This window comes from Microchirus variegatus (genome assembly GCF_963457635.1).
Source record: "Microchirus variegatus genome assembly, chromosome: 23".
Lineage (NCBI taxonomy): Eukaryota > Metazoa > Chordata > Actinopteri > Pleuronectiformes > Soleidae > Microchirus > Microchirus variegatus.
Window position 1 is genome coordinate 9079224 of NC_139824.1, and position 15831 is coordinate 9095054.

Consider the following 15831-nt stretch of genomic DNA (forward strand, 5'->3'; position numbering starts at 1 on the left):
CAACGACAACATTAAAGTGACGAGAAATGCTGTCTTTGCTTATCAAAACACTTATAAGACAAGTTCGTTTTTTTTTCTCCGAAATTAAACTTAAGTGAACTAAATACTGTGGACATAAATACAGTGAGGTCAAGATAATACGGATAATGGTCAAGCAGGGACACATCTTAAAAAAGAAATGGTTCATGATACTAAAAAATATCTGCATCAATGTCATTCTAACCTCAACCCAAACATTAGACGACACTCACGATGGTGTAGCGCTGGAGAGTTAAGCTTTAACCGCGGTGGGCTCTGTGTCTGTGGGTTTCCTGGACAAAAACCACACCTTCATTGGATCCTTCTTTCCTTTCATGGTGATGGGTCCGCGGTACTCCAGATGAAACTGAGGGTCGGCGTTCTCAGCGGACTGCAAACACCTGGAGTACAACATCAACACAGAGATATATTTCTGTCCATGGACATTATATACTTAACTTCTTCATATCTATTATTTGCAGTTCCAGACAGCTGCATTTACAAAATGTTCAATTGAAGTTGTAAATCTTAGTCTAAAACATGGCATGACTTACCGATAAGTATATTCTGAGACGTTTATTTTCCCCTTGTCCCCAGTAGTTTCAGTGCGACTCGTAAGGTTGACTGTGTTCCCAAAAAGGCAATATCTGGGCATCCTCTGTCCAATCACTCCGGTCACCACCTCTCCGGTGTGGATGCCGATAGTAATCTGGAGAGAAGGGGAGGGAAAACAAAGGGGAACTCAATGCCAATAAAGGGGGTGAGTCAATGTTAATAATGACTGCAATAAACAGTCATTTAAGATTCTTCAAGAATGTAGATATAGGCAAGTCGACATTCTTAATAAAGTTCACATCCAATTGCCTTTGTTGCTAAAATATGTATGTACATATATATGCATATATATATGTATGTATGTATGTATATATATATATATTTATATATATATGTATGTGTATATATATATATAAGTATATATATATGTATGTATGTATATTTATATACATACAAATATAAGGTACAAATGCTGTTGCAAATTTTAAAGGTACAGTGCTTGTACCCTGATAGGGTACAACTGGAGCGATTAAGAATTTGTACCTTTGGTGCAGTCTTGTACTTTGATTTCTTAGTGTGTATATGCATATATATAAATATATATATATATATATATATATATATATATATACATATATGTGTATATATATATATATATATATATATATACACACATGTGTGTGTATATATATATGTATACACATCTATACATATATGTATATACACATATATATATATATATATATATGTATATTGCTGTTATTCTGCTGTTTAGGAAAATCATATTAGATACTGTCAATGATTTCCATCCTTCCTGTCAAAATTTTAATTTAAACATTAAGTTCAGGATTCCCACTGTGATAATCTACAGTAAAGTATCACTGATTTATCTGTTTCACACCACAGCAAACAACAAAATGCAATTTTAGCATTTAATTAAACCTTTGTAAATGTTAAATAAATGACTACGTTAATGATGTGCGGTCCACAGAGAGCGAGAGAAAATGCCTGCAGCTATCGGCTAAGCGCTGCTCTCGGTGTGCCGGCGCAAAATCTTAAAGATACTGAAACTGAAGAGGTGTTACATTTCGTGGGTGGATAAAAGATTAATTTTGCCAGAAATCGCTGTGCGCACAAAATAATCTTCTTTTTTAGGTTTTGGGGTTGGCAATAAACTAGCAATTCCAGAAGTAGCTGCAGGCAATCTACAGACTAATATTTACAATCAGACACATCGGCACTTCAGAGCTTAATGTCTTCAGACCATGAAGATGGTTGAAGTGTCTCGCACAAATGAGTATCTATTTTTAGCCTCTGGATCGTGAGATGATTTGAGTCTGTTTTTGCTATTTAACTGGTCTCCTCTCCAGCCTGTGCCATGTCCCAAAATAAACAGCCTTTTGTTAAGCTGATGTGATTTTCCAAAGATAGGTCTCAACAGTCAATGATACAATAACAATCTCCAGCAGTCGGTTAAACAAAAGTCGGCTGTTTTTTCTCCAACTTTTGACTGTGTATCATTACTTCGCTGCGGAAATATGTCCAGATGCACAGATGAGGCTTTTCAGAAATCAATCAGCCAAAAAAAACAAAACAAAAAAAGGCCCAAAGCTGGAGAGCTGGTCGTATGAGATAGACCGTGTATTTATCCAAAAGCACAAAGACAGCACAAACATATCTCTGCCAAATGAACAGATGCGTTGTTTTAAAAAGGCTAATATACAGAACACCAACTGTGCACAACAGGGATATAAAATTGTGATTATCATATCAGAATTAACAGTGGATGGAAAATTACACAGGTTCTTCAACTTGTCTCACTTTAATCCTTTTTCTTGCCTCAGTTCCTGCATATGTTTCTGTTTGAATGCATTTTTTTCCCTTAATCCTCTTTTGCTAAACCAGTGCTTCAATCTATCTCCAGCATCAACAGCACCTTATTTGAAACATGATCCTCCTTTGATTTAGTAAATTAATTAATGCAGAATGTGGCTTGATATATGCACAACATATATATATATATATATATATATATATATATTCTGCATATATCGAGGGAACATTCTCTGAAGTATTGGGTTCATATCACACCTGCACTGGTTCATTATCCACTTTGACTTGTCCGGCAATCTCCAGCATATCCAGAGCGAGGTGGCAGATGGACTTGGCGTGGTGTGTGCATGGCTCTGGCAAGCCGCTCACCGTCATGTACTTATCACCCACGGTTTCCACCTGAATAAGAACAGATTTTTTTGTCACATGAATGAGATCATCAAGAACTTTGTTCTTATTTTTTTTTGCTTTAATGTAAAAAACCCTATGCACCTTGCTGCTAAAAATAACCAGAAACACCCCGAGATAAACACTTAAACACTTACATCAGCTTTAAGATGTTCAGGGCCTCTTTGAGCGCTGCTTAAAAACCACGGACCACCAAGCCATTCAGCTTTTAGAGTAAATATTACTGCTTTTGGTGACCCAGTGCCTGAAGCCGATCCCCTTGGAAGTGCCGTGGTCTGTTTGACTTCTTAAAGTGCATTCTTGTCTGAAAGCCCGGTGTGTAAATCTGCTGCACGAGGCCTATAAACTGATGCAGTCCCTCTCTGTAAAACTACACCATGTTTACAATGTGGCTCTGCTCTTCTTACAGCGAAAAACTCAAGTCAATTCAAATAAATCCCCTCTTACTGGCTTGTATGAGCATAATTGTGTAACATAATTTAACACGGGACAGTACGTACGTAAAGAGTCGACGTTTAAAGCAGTCAACAGAAATAATTTAAGAACCCCTTTCTGCCTGTTAATTAAGAGACATATTCACAAATACACAGTGCAAAAGTCTGAGGGAACTGAAAATTGGTCTTACATTTTACCAAGCTGTCAATGAGTTCAACACATATGTACACTAGAGTTCAAAAGTTTGAGGTCACTTAGAAATGTCCTTATTTTTTAAGGAAAAGCACTGTTTTTCAAAGAATATAACATTAAATTAATCAGAAATACACTCTATGCATTGTTAATGTGGTAAACCACTATTCTAGCTGCAAACGTCTGGTTTTTAATGGAATATGTACATAGGTGTATAGAGGCCCATTTCCAGTGTTCTAATGGTACATTGTGTTTGCTAATCGTGTTAGAAGGCTATTGGATGATTAGAAAACCCTTGAATACGCTTGTGCAATGATGTTAGCACAGCTGAAAACAGTTTGGTTCCAGTAAGAACCATTCTGATCCAGAGAACCCTTTTAAACCCCTTTCCTGAATAAAGGGTTTTAAAAGGGTTCTTGGTAGAACCCTCAAAAAGGGTTCTCCTATGAGGACAAGCCGAAGAACCTTATGTGGTTCTACTTAGCACTTTTATTTCTAAGAGTGTAGTGTATGTGTTGAATAAATAAACCTTTTTGTCGACATGCAATTGTCGGACAAACAGGTTTTTCCCAGTAACATAAATTAAGGTTTAAGAGAAGGTCTATTGTTCAAACGTAAGGCTAAATCACACTAAATACTTTAACACTGTAACCCGTAGAAGCAAAAACTATTGTTATTTTAAAACTGCACACCTGTTTCCTGTACTTTCAAGACGTGTTAAACAAAATGATTGAGACTTAATGGTACTGTACGGTCATAAAAGCATTGCTAAACCAACAAATCTAATGGAGGCCTGGGACCTTTGCAGAGCACTGTATGTGATACACTGTCACGGCACAATTCCTGCTTTCCCACCTTGTATACATAAGGGTTCTTGCGAGAGTCTGTCAAGATGTCGAAGCGTGTGTAAACATCATTGAGCAGGTTGACTATCTTGATGGCTCCCTCGGCTGAGGCGTGCTTGCTGCAGAAGACGTTGAAGCCCACGATGCCGCTGAAGAGGACGGTCACGTTTTCGTAGCGCTTCGCCGGCACGGGCCGCTTGTGACGCAGCTCGTTGGCAACGGATGGCGGCAGAACGGAATAGAGCAACCTAAAAAAAGGAAAAAGACAAATGCATTGAGACTAACAAACTGAAGTCCGTGCTTTGGACTGGCATTTTACACGCTCACCCACCACCTCTTGGTCATTTTGCCATGCAAGCTGCTCTCAAATGGGAGGGTGGTGTTTCTATGGTAACTGGTTAGATCATGGCTGCCTGCTAAAAGCAAAATACCTTCAACGATGCTTCATAATTTGAGGCACATGGTACACACAGAAATGTAGATATTGATATTAGACAGAAGAGAAAACTATACTATACTATACTATGTAGTATATACTATACTACTATACTATACTAGTATAGTATATACTATACTACTATACTTGTGTACCTTTTAACAAGCAACAGACATAAAAGTAATTCCTTTTAACCCTTAAAACACAGAGCATTTTGGCTACTTTTTTCCATTACTGGTGCGATATAGAGTGTCTTCTATCCTTTTTTCAGAAAACTATTTCATTTTCACAAACACACCTCAGCAAAATGTTTGAATTTGTGAAATTTGGAACGCTCTATTTGTAACTTCTGGACAATTATTGCTACTTTATATCACTACTAAAAAGTCTGAATATGTGACCTATAAACACACACCCCCGGGATGTCCATATAAGGAGTCGTGTATTATTACCGCGACAAATAACCACGGGTGCACCTGCGGCACAGCTCTGTGCCGTGTGAGCACTAAGGGTTATTATGTTCACAGTGGCAAAAATAGCCTTAGAAAACATTTTTGTTGTAAATCTCTGGAAATGCGATGACAGCAAAGCAACAGTTAATAGCAAAGCAAAGCAATATTTAGAGAGAAGCTGAAGTGAATTCTAATCAATGCTGGGAGTCTCAGGCGCTCGGAGATCAGAGAACGGTGAGAATAATAATGCAGCGATCCATTTGGAGAGTGAATGTCGTCTCCTATGAGAAGACCCGGGGACAGCTACAGCAGTTTTTAAATAAAGACCGCGATGGTCCACCACCTCCATGCTCCTCTCCAGCTGTCACCCACTGCTGTGCCAAATTACTATGACGGGCCCTTTTTTTCTGAAAGCCACAGTCAAAACTATTTGAGGGTCCTCACCATAACAGGAACAGAAGAGAGAGGAGAGTGGCTCAGGCGAAAATATCAATGTGGGTTTATCAAGAGCTGCTGCTGACCATAGGTGGTCCTACTGTCAAAAAGTTTCAAAATAACCGCAGGGGATTTGACACAAAATAAAATGAAAACATCACCATTATTACACAGAGAGTTAACAGGGATAATTATGAGGCTGTGGCATATACTGTAGTTATATAGAATTGATAGAGGGTGAGGTTCATTAACACTGCTAAAAAATTGCTATTTGACGATAGGGTTGGTTTAAAAGACAGTACATAATCTCTCTCACCTACATATTTTACTTGTTTAATATTAGCCCCTTAAAACCATCTGATAAGCTAACTAGAAAAGCACTCGGAGAGCGCAGCAGACCTCCGCCAAGGCAGCTCAGCCCCGCCACAAAATAGCGATAAAAATAGTGATAGCGTCTACAGATCACGTCCAATATATAATCACTTATTCCTGGTCCCATTGCGGACATTTCTTCAAAGATTTCATCCAAATCTGTCTGTGACTTTTCAAGTTATGTTGCTAACAGACAGACAAACTCCGGCGAAAACAGCCTCAAGGTTTCACTTCCTGCAAATCGGCCATGTTGCAGCATTTGTTTTCCTTTCTTGGGGGTTAGTTTGAGGAGCGGTTGAATTATGTCTAGGCCTTTATCGCTTATGGATCTCTTTTGTATTATGATGTTGTTTTGATTTTGTTCTTGTGCATTTAATGTTTTATGTTCTGTTTTGTTGGGTTTGTTCTTCTATTAATCTGTTCCTGTTTTCTATATAAACAGTGTGTGTGCACTCAGGTACAAACATGAATAAAAGGAAGAGGAAATAAAACATGTGCATGAGTCTTTATCACTTTAGAACAGTTTAAATTATGATTTTGTTCGATTTTTGTTATTATTGTATGTGTCTCCAACTAATTTCTCATGGAAAATTAAATTTGGTTGAATGCACTACAGGTCATGCATACAATTATGCAAGCTTTTATGAGATTTCATAAAGTAGCTTATTTTCAAGGATAACAAGGCCAAACACTGAGGATGGGTCAGGTTACACTGCTGAGGGTTGGTGAAATATACTGTATGCTGGAAGATCTGACGGTCACATCTGTTTGACATCACTTTACTAAAGACTGGAGTCGCAGTTGAAGGCAAACATCAAACCTGTCTGTTTTTTTCTTCTCGTCCTCCAGGGCCCGCAGCGTGTGCTGCAGACGATCCGTCAAGATCTCCAGCTCCTGGGTCAGCTTGTACTCCTCGCGGAACTGCTCGCCCAGCAGCACCAGGTCACGCGTGGCGTCGTGCAGCGGGATGTCGCTCAGGTAAAGCCCCCTCCGCGTGAGATCGTCCAGGTTCATGACGCTAAAATAGGAAAATAGAGAACAGCGAAAACAGTGGGAGTTGAAGCGCTTTTTCATGACTGCTGCAAGGGACGGTTCATTTGTCTGATTTGTGTCTGTGCTCTCGCTCACATCAAGATAGAGCAGTAATTAAACAGAGCTTTAAGTATGAACCACCTGCAGTGAGATCACCATCTTCCTCTTGGGGTTGAGCTGACCACTTACAGATAAATGTTCCTCTCCTGATGTGAGGTCAGACGCTTTCATTTCTACCCTTTTGTCCAAACACATGATCTTGGTCCTCCGCATGTGTTTTGGCATGTGCGAGCACAAGATCTCTTAAGCCCTGCTCTCGTGCGTCAGATACTTCACTCGAAAAGCCTTATTGGTTATAAAAAGGCCACAGAAGCTAATGAAGGTCACCACAGAAGAACCAATGTAATTACCAGGCCTTCTTGTCTCTTCGTCATGTGGCTTCTCTTGCTCTTACTGTATATTTATTTCCTGAAAGCAAAAACGCTAAATATATTTTATCTTAATTGCTGCTGCTGAATTCAATAAATGTCCACATTGCCCTTTACGGAGACTGTGAACGCGTCAGCATTGCAGGGCGAAGAAAGAGTTTTCTTTCACTCTTATCACTTTCTGTATATGTCAGGCAACTAAAAGAAATCAGCAAGTGTATTTTAATTATCTATAATTTAAAAGCAACAATGTTTTCCAACTAACATTTAGCACAACTTGCGGTGCTTAAGCTTGACGCCACAGGCGTTAACTCGCTCGTGCCCAAATGCAGAGATCAGGCACACCACCAATTATATCACAATGAGACCCACTTATTACGTGAAAATATAAGACGGGTGATATGTTTTACTTACAATGAAACCTACACTCTTAGAAATAAAAGTGCTAAGTAGAACCATATAAGGTTATTCGGCTTGTCCTCATAGGAGAACCCTGTTTGGCTCCAGGTAGAACCTTTTTATAAAGGCTCCACCTGGAACCCTTTTGGAAGGAATCAAAATGGTTCTTACTGGAACCATTAGTGTTACCAAGAACCCTTGAAAAACTCTTTCCTGAAGAAAGAGGTCCCTTTTTATGTAATTCACTATTTTGGACAATAAAAGGCCAATACTATTTCAAAATAAGGGGGAAAATACAGCATTATACACCACTGTTCAAAGGTTTGGGGTCACCTATGCAATTTTTTTGTGCCTTCCATTAAAAGTCACACTTTGCAAAATGAATAGTCTAATTTTGCCCTTCAAACTTTGCTTTTGTCAAAGAACCAGCAATACTGTTTTCAGCTGTGCTTAATATAATTGCACAAGGGTTTTCAAGGGTTTTCTAATCATCCAATAGCCTTCTAACGCGATTAGCAAACACAATGTACCATTAGAACACTGGAAATGGGCCTCTATACACCTATGTACATGTTCCATTAAAACCAGACGTTTGCAGCTAGAATAGTCATTTACCACATTAAAAATGTATAGAGTGTATTTCTGATTCATTTAATGTTATGTTCGTTGAAAAAAAAGAGCTTTTCCTTCAAAAATAAGGACATTTCTAAGTGACCCCAAATCTTTGAACGATAGTGTGATTTAGACGTGCATGTTTTCTGCCCCCCCCATTCTGGACTTCTGAATTTCCCCACAAAGATGAATAAAGTTACCCCTAACCTTCATTTCAGGATTTTTTTATTTTCGTCTGAAATGTTGAGTGTTCCCATTCTGTTTTTGGTATGCGTTGTACATTCAGTGTGTGTGCTTCCATCGGGACAGAGTGCACTGCGGCTTTACCTGGGTGAGCAAAGGAAAAGGATGTTCTCTGCCTCTGGCAAGTAAATCATCTGTCCTTTCAGTCTCAGGCAGCTGATCTCCACTCCCGTCAGCTCGTCCTCATTCTCTACAGTCTCCACATTCAGCAGGCCCTCCTGTCAGGATTATATCACATTTATGAATATTTCATGATCTGTTCTCCTCTAAATCTGCCTCAAAACTGGGAACATGTTCAGCATCCTCGATATTTTCTATATTTTTGTTTTGGGCTGTAAGTGTTTTTTTTTTGTAGCATCCTAACAAGGCTTCATACAAGTCTTCTCAAAAGGTATTTCAGCTAATAATTATTTATTGCGCCTGAGTAACTTGCGAGATATTTGCTTATTACTGCATATTTTAGACCCTCACCCTCAGTGTGTCATGCATAAACATCAACACTGAATTTCAGATATTAATTTCTTTGATTAATTTTCACATGCTCGCTTAAGCAATTTCATCCCCATTAGCAATGTTGATGGGAGCCACAAAATCAAAACATTATGGCGCTTATAAAAAGATCGCTAAGCTCATCAATATGAAAAAATAAGACTATGTGCATCAAAAGCAATGTTTTGATCATTTAGACTTGGGTCTGTTTTAGTGCTTTGTGCCTCATGGAAGATAAAAATAGGACCGATGTGATCAACTGACAAGTGTATGTCATGATACGGTGTACCTTGCTTCGCAGAACAAAGACAGTGTTGATGTGGGAGAGGATGCCGTGAAAACTGAAGTCGATGTGAGGACGGACCAACGAGAAGACCGACGGCAGGATACAGGTACCAGGGTGAAGCTGGGGAATACAATAACAAAATATGCATATTAGAAATTGTTGTAATTGAGTCAATTACTGACGCATTCAGGGCTGCCCATTACTTTATTCATCTCCAAACATAGAGATCCCACTGAGGTATATTTAAGAACGCGTGTAAATCAGATTTACGGCGTAAGCGCGGTGTGAATGTGCACCTGCGGCAGGACTCGATAAATGGCGTTCCCGCACTGTGTGAGCATCAGGTCCTTGTCGAACATGAGGTGGAACGGGAAGGCCTTGCAGAACGTGTACGGACTGATCCGAGTCTCCTGCGTGCCGTTCTCCTCAAAGCCGTCCAGGTCCTCGTAGAACGCCTCCTCCTCTGAATCCTTCTCCTCGATGAGGAACTTGATGTGATCGCACTCCTCACTTTTCGGCTGGATCATCTGCATGGATTAGACGGAGCCATGTCACTAATCAAATAATTACATTATTTGCAGTGCCTATATTGTGGCACAAGCAAAAATATTTTAAAAAATATTAAACCTTTAGAATATTGGCGCCATGAATAATATTCCATTCCTATTATCATCGTTGTTATTATTAATCTCTTGTCTCTTATTCTAAAATTAGAAAATGTCATTATTCCGTGGGTTTATGGGCATAAGGCATGCTGACGTCAAGCCGCCGTCTCTGCACCCTGTTGCCACAGCAACAGTGGCTAATATTTCCAGAAATTGGGTGTCACATTTGGAGCGTCTGCCATTTTCTGTGCTTTCATTACACACACAATTTCTGAAAAATATTAGCCTGTCTGTACAATTTGATTAGTGTTCGGGAAGAAATGTCACTCGCTCACGAAACGTAGGGAAAGCTCCAGAGTACTGAAGTACAGTAGACGTCTAAGGAGAATAACAAAACTGCAGGTATTGAACATCAACATGCAAATAAAAATACCTGCAATAGTTTACAGTAGTAGTAATAGTTTATATTTGTCAGCTATAAATCAAACGATCGAGCAAAACAAGAAAAGGACCAGTTTAAATTCAACACTTTAAATTAAAAGCACAAACTCCACAAACGTCTCCCGACATCTCAAAGCTCGAGACTCTATAACTTGGATCTAAAAATATCCTCTGACTCACAGACATTTGCCAAAAAGTAGCTGCTAAACTGCAGTTGTCACATCGCTGCTCTGCTCCTGGTTTGGATATTGTGGGATTTTGTTGTTGTTGTTGTTTAATCTCTACATTAAAACCCCTTCAATTATATTCCAAGACACAATCTGTTACATTCTGACACAAAAGCACTATAAGGCTTCATTTAATCTTGTGCGATGAATTAGAGAGGAACTAGGGGGGGGGAGAGGGGGGAAAATATGTAAAGTCATCTTCATTCATCACGACCAGCAGCAGCAGCAGCAGCAGAGAGCTATTAAAGCTGTGAGTTCACTGTGTATGAAACGGGAGTGAAAACAGCGTTGCGGGCACCTTCATCTCTATCTCCGTTCCGTGGATTTGTTGAGCGACGGTTTTAATGATGCCAATCACAATGTCTTGCAGGCCTTCTCTCTCCGAGTAGTAGTGAAGTATCAGATTGGTTCCCTTCTCGGCGTCAGTGCAGCGGAATGAGGGAGCTCTCATTCCGGGATAAATGGTACCCAGGTGGTCGTGTAGAGCGTCCAAGTTCTAATAAAATGTAGATCGGAGATAAATTATGCAACGCTCGATCACAACACGTTTAATTAAATCCTGATTGAAGTATAATAAGTTAGACGATAATGCTGTACAGGATACATTAAACATGGAAGGACTTGTCAGACACAGATTGAACAACAATGAAATTTTTTTTTTTTTTAAATTGAAGCATTAAATTATTATATATTCTGACTTATGTTGTTTCCTTTGAGGTCTATGTGTCAAGCAACAAACACTCTGGATCCTACAATTAAAACCTATTCAACATTTTATTTTTAGATTTCAAAATGCTTTATTGACATTAAAGTCAATGCATATTAAAGGTGCATTTTGTAATAAATCTAAAGCAACTGGCCATAAAATCCTCCTAATATGTCACAGAGACTCAGGAATAATGTTCATATAACAAACTGAACTCACCAACAACAACAGTACAGCCAAAATATTTGCATTAAAAAAAATATATTGCGGACTGCAAATTGTGTTTTGGCATGTGGCGCCACCTACCGCCGCCAACCAATCATTGCAGTCAGCAGAGTCTCAGCTGCCGAGCAACCACGGGTTGCCAGTTACGTCTGAGCTACACTGGCCGGAGAAAACGAAACCTGAAAGACCTCGGTATTTTGAATTTGAGTGTACTAACCGTTTTTGGCCCCATTCTTACATATGGCGCCTTTAAACATGTTTAAAGAACCAACATCCCAATAACAAGTTAAACAAGAACAGCTAATAATTCATCAATCAAATAAAATATCTTAAATAAAAAAGCAAACAAAAGAATTTAGTCGTCACTAAAAGCCTCCTTTTAGCACACAAAATAGACCACAGTGGCGCACAGTGGTCATAGGTCATATTATTCTACAGCGCACCACAGTGGCTCGGTGAAGAAGTGCAGTTGAGCGACATTGTGTGTGTTCTGTTGTAAATCATGCTTCCGTCAGCCAGTTTATCGCCTTTATTTAAATGATACTATTTACACTGAAAACTGCATTATTTGTGGTTAGAATAACATAATAATAATAATACAATTTTCGGTTTTCGATTTTCGTAACCTCCACATATGTAGGAGCTCAGCTCCCATTGGCTCCTACGTCAGTCCAACCCAGAGTTTTATAAATGACTATAGTCACTATTTCCATTCAGCAGAGAGGAGAGAGTACCACCTACCTGCAGGAACTCACGGACATTCGATCCCAGCACTCGCAAGATGGTGTCATACCCTGATTCTTGACAGAATTCGAAAAACATCTTCCCAAACAGCTGCAAGATGTCTCCCGCGTCAATCTCTGAAATACACAACAAAGCCTTTTTTTAATCTCTCAGCTCACCATACAGTTGGTAAATGCGTCATGAGTCTCCATTTTATTGTATTTCATTAAATTTGCAATAATTGAAAACAAAAAAACTCTGTCACTTACTGAGAACTTTACTCGCAGCCGCTACTAGGTCGTACGTTTTGGCGTCCTCGTATATGATTCGAACCAGGAACTGGCCCTCGATATCGAGCTGAGCCTCCCTCCTGAAAAAAAGTCAAGCTGTTACTCAAGAGCCAAGTGCAAACAGTCAGTGTCACTGCGGAGGCCATTTTGGAATCACTGTTGTGTTGTTGTTGTTGCTTGATTTAAAGAGGTCCTTCAGTTTTACAAGAACAAGTTAGTAACAGCTGTTGTGTTTGTGGACGACCTTGATGTATTTTACATTAACACAGTTTCCATATTACATAGTTGTGTGGTTTTGTGAAACAAGTAAAATCTTTGTCTTTTTTTTTTTAATCTGCTCCAGATCCTGTCAAGCGCTGCAAGCACAGATTGCTATTAATACACCCGACAATCCAATTTATTCTAAAAAAATGCTTGAGATCTTAATGAGGCTCTGATTGTTGTTGTTTTACTGAGATAATAGAGATTAATTAACTGACTGAAAAAAGGGAATTTTATGAACCGATAACAGCTGGAAAAACAAGCCAAGCCTTGCAAGGCTCTGGAAAGAAAATAAGAATTAGATTTCAAATCACTGCATTCATGAGGTCTGAAAGAAAACCGAGCTGACATGATAAACAGTTTGTTAAGTAACGATGAGTTATGTTTGCAGATGCTGCATGGCAGGATTTTTTTTCCCCTCTCTCTCTCTCTGTGGTGGCTGGAAAAAAAAATGGCCACTTTGAAAACATTTACACAAGGCAGCTGCTGCGGGTTTTTCCTGCTTTCTTTTTTAGTCAGGGTCAAGTCCAGGGCAGTTCAAGATGAAAAGCAGATGAAAAATAAACTTTGATGGAGCCAAATGTTTTCACATGGTGAAAAAAAATGACTTGTTAACATTTGACAAATGATGGAATTGTATAAATTGTAACTGACCCCAGATTACACATTTTAGATGTTGTAATCTGGGGATTTATTTTATTTATTTTTTGTAGTGTTTGTTGGACTGTGATGTGCCACAATCTCCCTCGAAATGATACACACTGCATTTCTTCCCACAATATCTCAAAAAAGCTAACTTTCCATTAGCTACGGAAATATTCCTGGTTTCAGTTTTGTGACATTGTGTTTCCAGATAAAAATAAAGTGTTTTTCTTATTTGTTGGGAACACATCATCCTCTGCTTTAGGTCAAAACGATCAAACAAGAATGAACTGTGACAATATTACAAACCAATTTATCAATTTACTCAAGTATTCTTAAGTACTGTACTACACTATACTATACTATACTACACTATACTATACTACACTACACCATACTATATTATACTACACGACACTATACTTTACTAAACTATACTATACTACACTATACTATACCATACTATACTACATGACACTTTACTATGCTATACTATACTATACTACATGACACTACTATACTACACTAAACTATACAAAACCAAACTATACCATACTACACTACACTACACTATACTTTACGTTACTAATCTATAGTATACTACACTACACTTTAGTATACTATACTGCACTACACTATACTACACTATACTAAACTATACCAAACTATACTATGCTATGACTTAACTATAGTATCTATACTATACTTAACTAAACTATACTATGCAAAACTAAACTATACTATATTATACTAAACTACACTACACTATGCTAAGCTATACTATACTACACTAAACTATACTATACTATACTATACTATAACTAAACTATACTATCTATACTATACTTAACTAAACTATACTATACTATATTATACTAAACTACACTATACTGTACTGTACTATACTAAACTATATTATTAGTAAACTATACTATCTATATAATTCTATACTGACTATACTATAGTTAACTATACTATACTACACTATACTAAACTATACTGTGCTGTACAATACTAAACTGTACTATATTATTAGTAAACTATACTATCTATATAATACTATACTGACTATACTATACTACACTATACTAAACTATACTGTGCTGTACTATACTAAACTGTACTATATTATTAGTAAACTATACTATCTATATAATACTATACTGACTATACTACACTATACTAAACTATACTGTACTGTACTATACTAAACTGTACTATATTATTAGTAAACTATACTATCTATATAATACTATACTATACTGACTATACTATATTATACTATACTATACTAAACTATACTACTGTTAGCTGCCTTTGGGATTTTAGATGCACCTCTAGTGTTGTCAGAAAAGCTACATTATGACAGTAAAGCCCTGAAATGAAATGAACTCTTGCAAAACAGTAACACTTTTAATATTCAAAGCAATTAGATCTGTAATATCTCATTGTTTTACATGAATGTTACATTAAAGTATCTTATATTGTGAACTGGAGAAAATCATACTGCATTAATTTAGGGCCGTAACGATTCATTGATTAAATGTAAATTACACATCACAAATCACCCTTTCTGCACACGTACTTTTACTTATTTCCACTTTACTTCTTAGTAGGATGTGATTAGTTCATACATCAGTAAATATATTAGGTAAAAGTTTCTGTAGGACCGTTTTTTATTAAAGGTCCTACAGAAACTTATGCAGAGGACGGAGGTTAATGATTACAGTACAAGGTAAATGTCTGTTACAGCTGACAACAACACACAAGTGTGAGTGAATGAGCTGCTGCTGCTGCTGCTGCTGCTTATAACAGGCCTGACTGTGTTTCCCTCTTGTTGTTGTTGTTGTTGCTGTCTGCTTGTGCTCATTCTAACCTCTTTGATATCAAACCAACATTATCGATGTAGTAAACACATGATCCACCAAAACTCACTTGATGTCTTCCCACACTTCCGGGCCATAATTCCTCAAAACGAGGAGCTCCAAGGCGTGATTCACAAATCCATACTGTGCATTTTTTTGGAGAAGGAAAACACGAACAACGTGAGTATTATTCCATGATAATAAAAATAAAATAAAATATTCCATCCTTATGCAGATTTGACATCACCTGTTAGGACATATTACACTGTACACAAAATACTGTCTACGTTACATTGGTCTAAACGTCAAATGCGTCGCGTTGCGTTACAAATTTCCGACATTTTAACACACAAACAAAGCCCGTGTTACCTACCAT

General features: G+C 38.0%; 1 protein-coding gene across 1 annotated transcript; it reads right to left on the reverse strand.

Moving 5' to 3' along the window:
- Positions 1-271: 271 nt before the first annotated feature.
- Positions 272-15831, reverse strand: gucy1b1 (guanylate cyclase 1 soluble subunit beta 1; the record flags this gene model as incomplete). Its single annotated transcript, XM_083909357.1, has 13 exons — positions 272-419; positions 573-727; positions 2665-2805; positions 4297-4534; positions 6802-6999; positions 8780-8913; positions 9474-9590; positions 9767-9997; positions 11042-11239; positions 12416-12534; positions 12667-12767; positions 15526-15599; positions 15811-15831. 13 exons carry the CDS (start codon positions 15829-15831, stop codon positions 272-274), a joined length of 1875 nt encoding a protein of 624 aa, XP_083765483.1.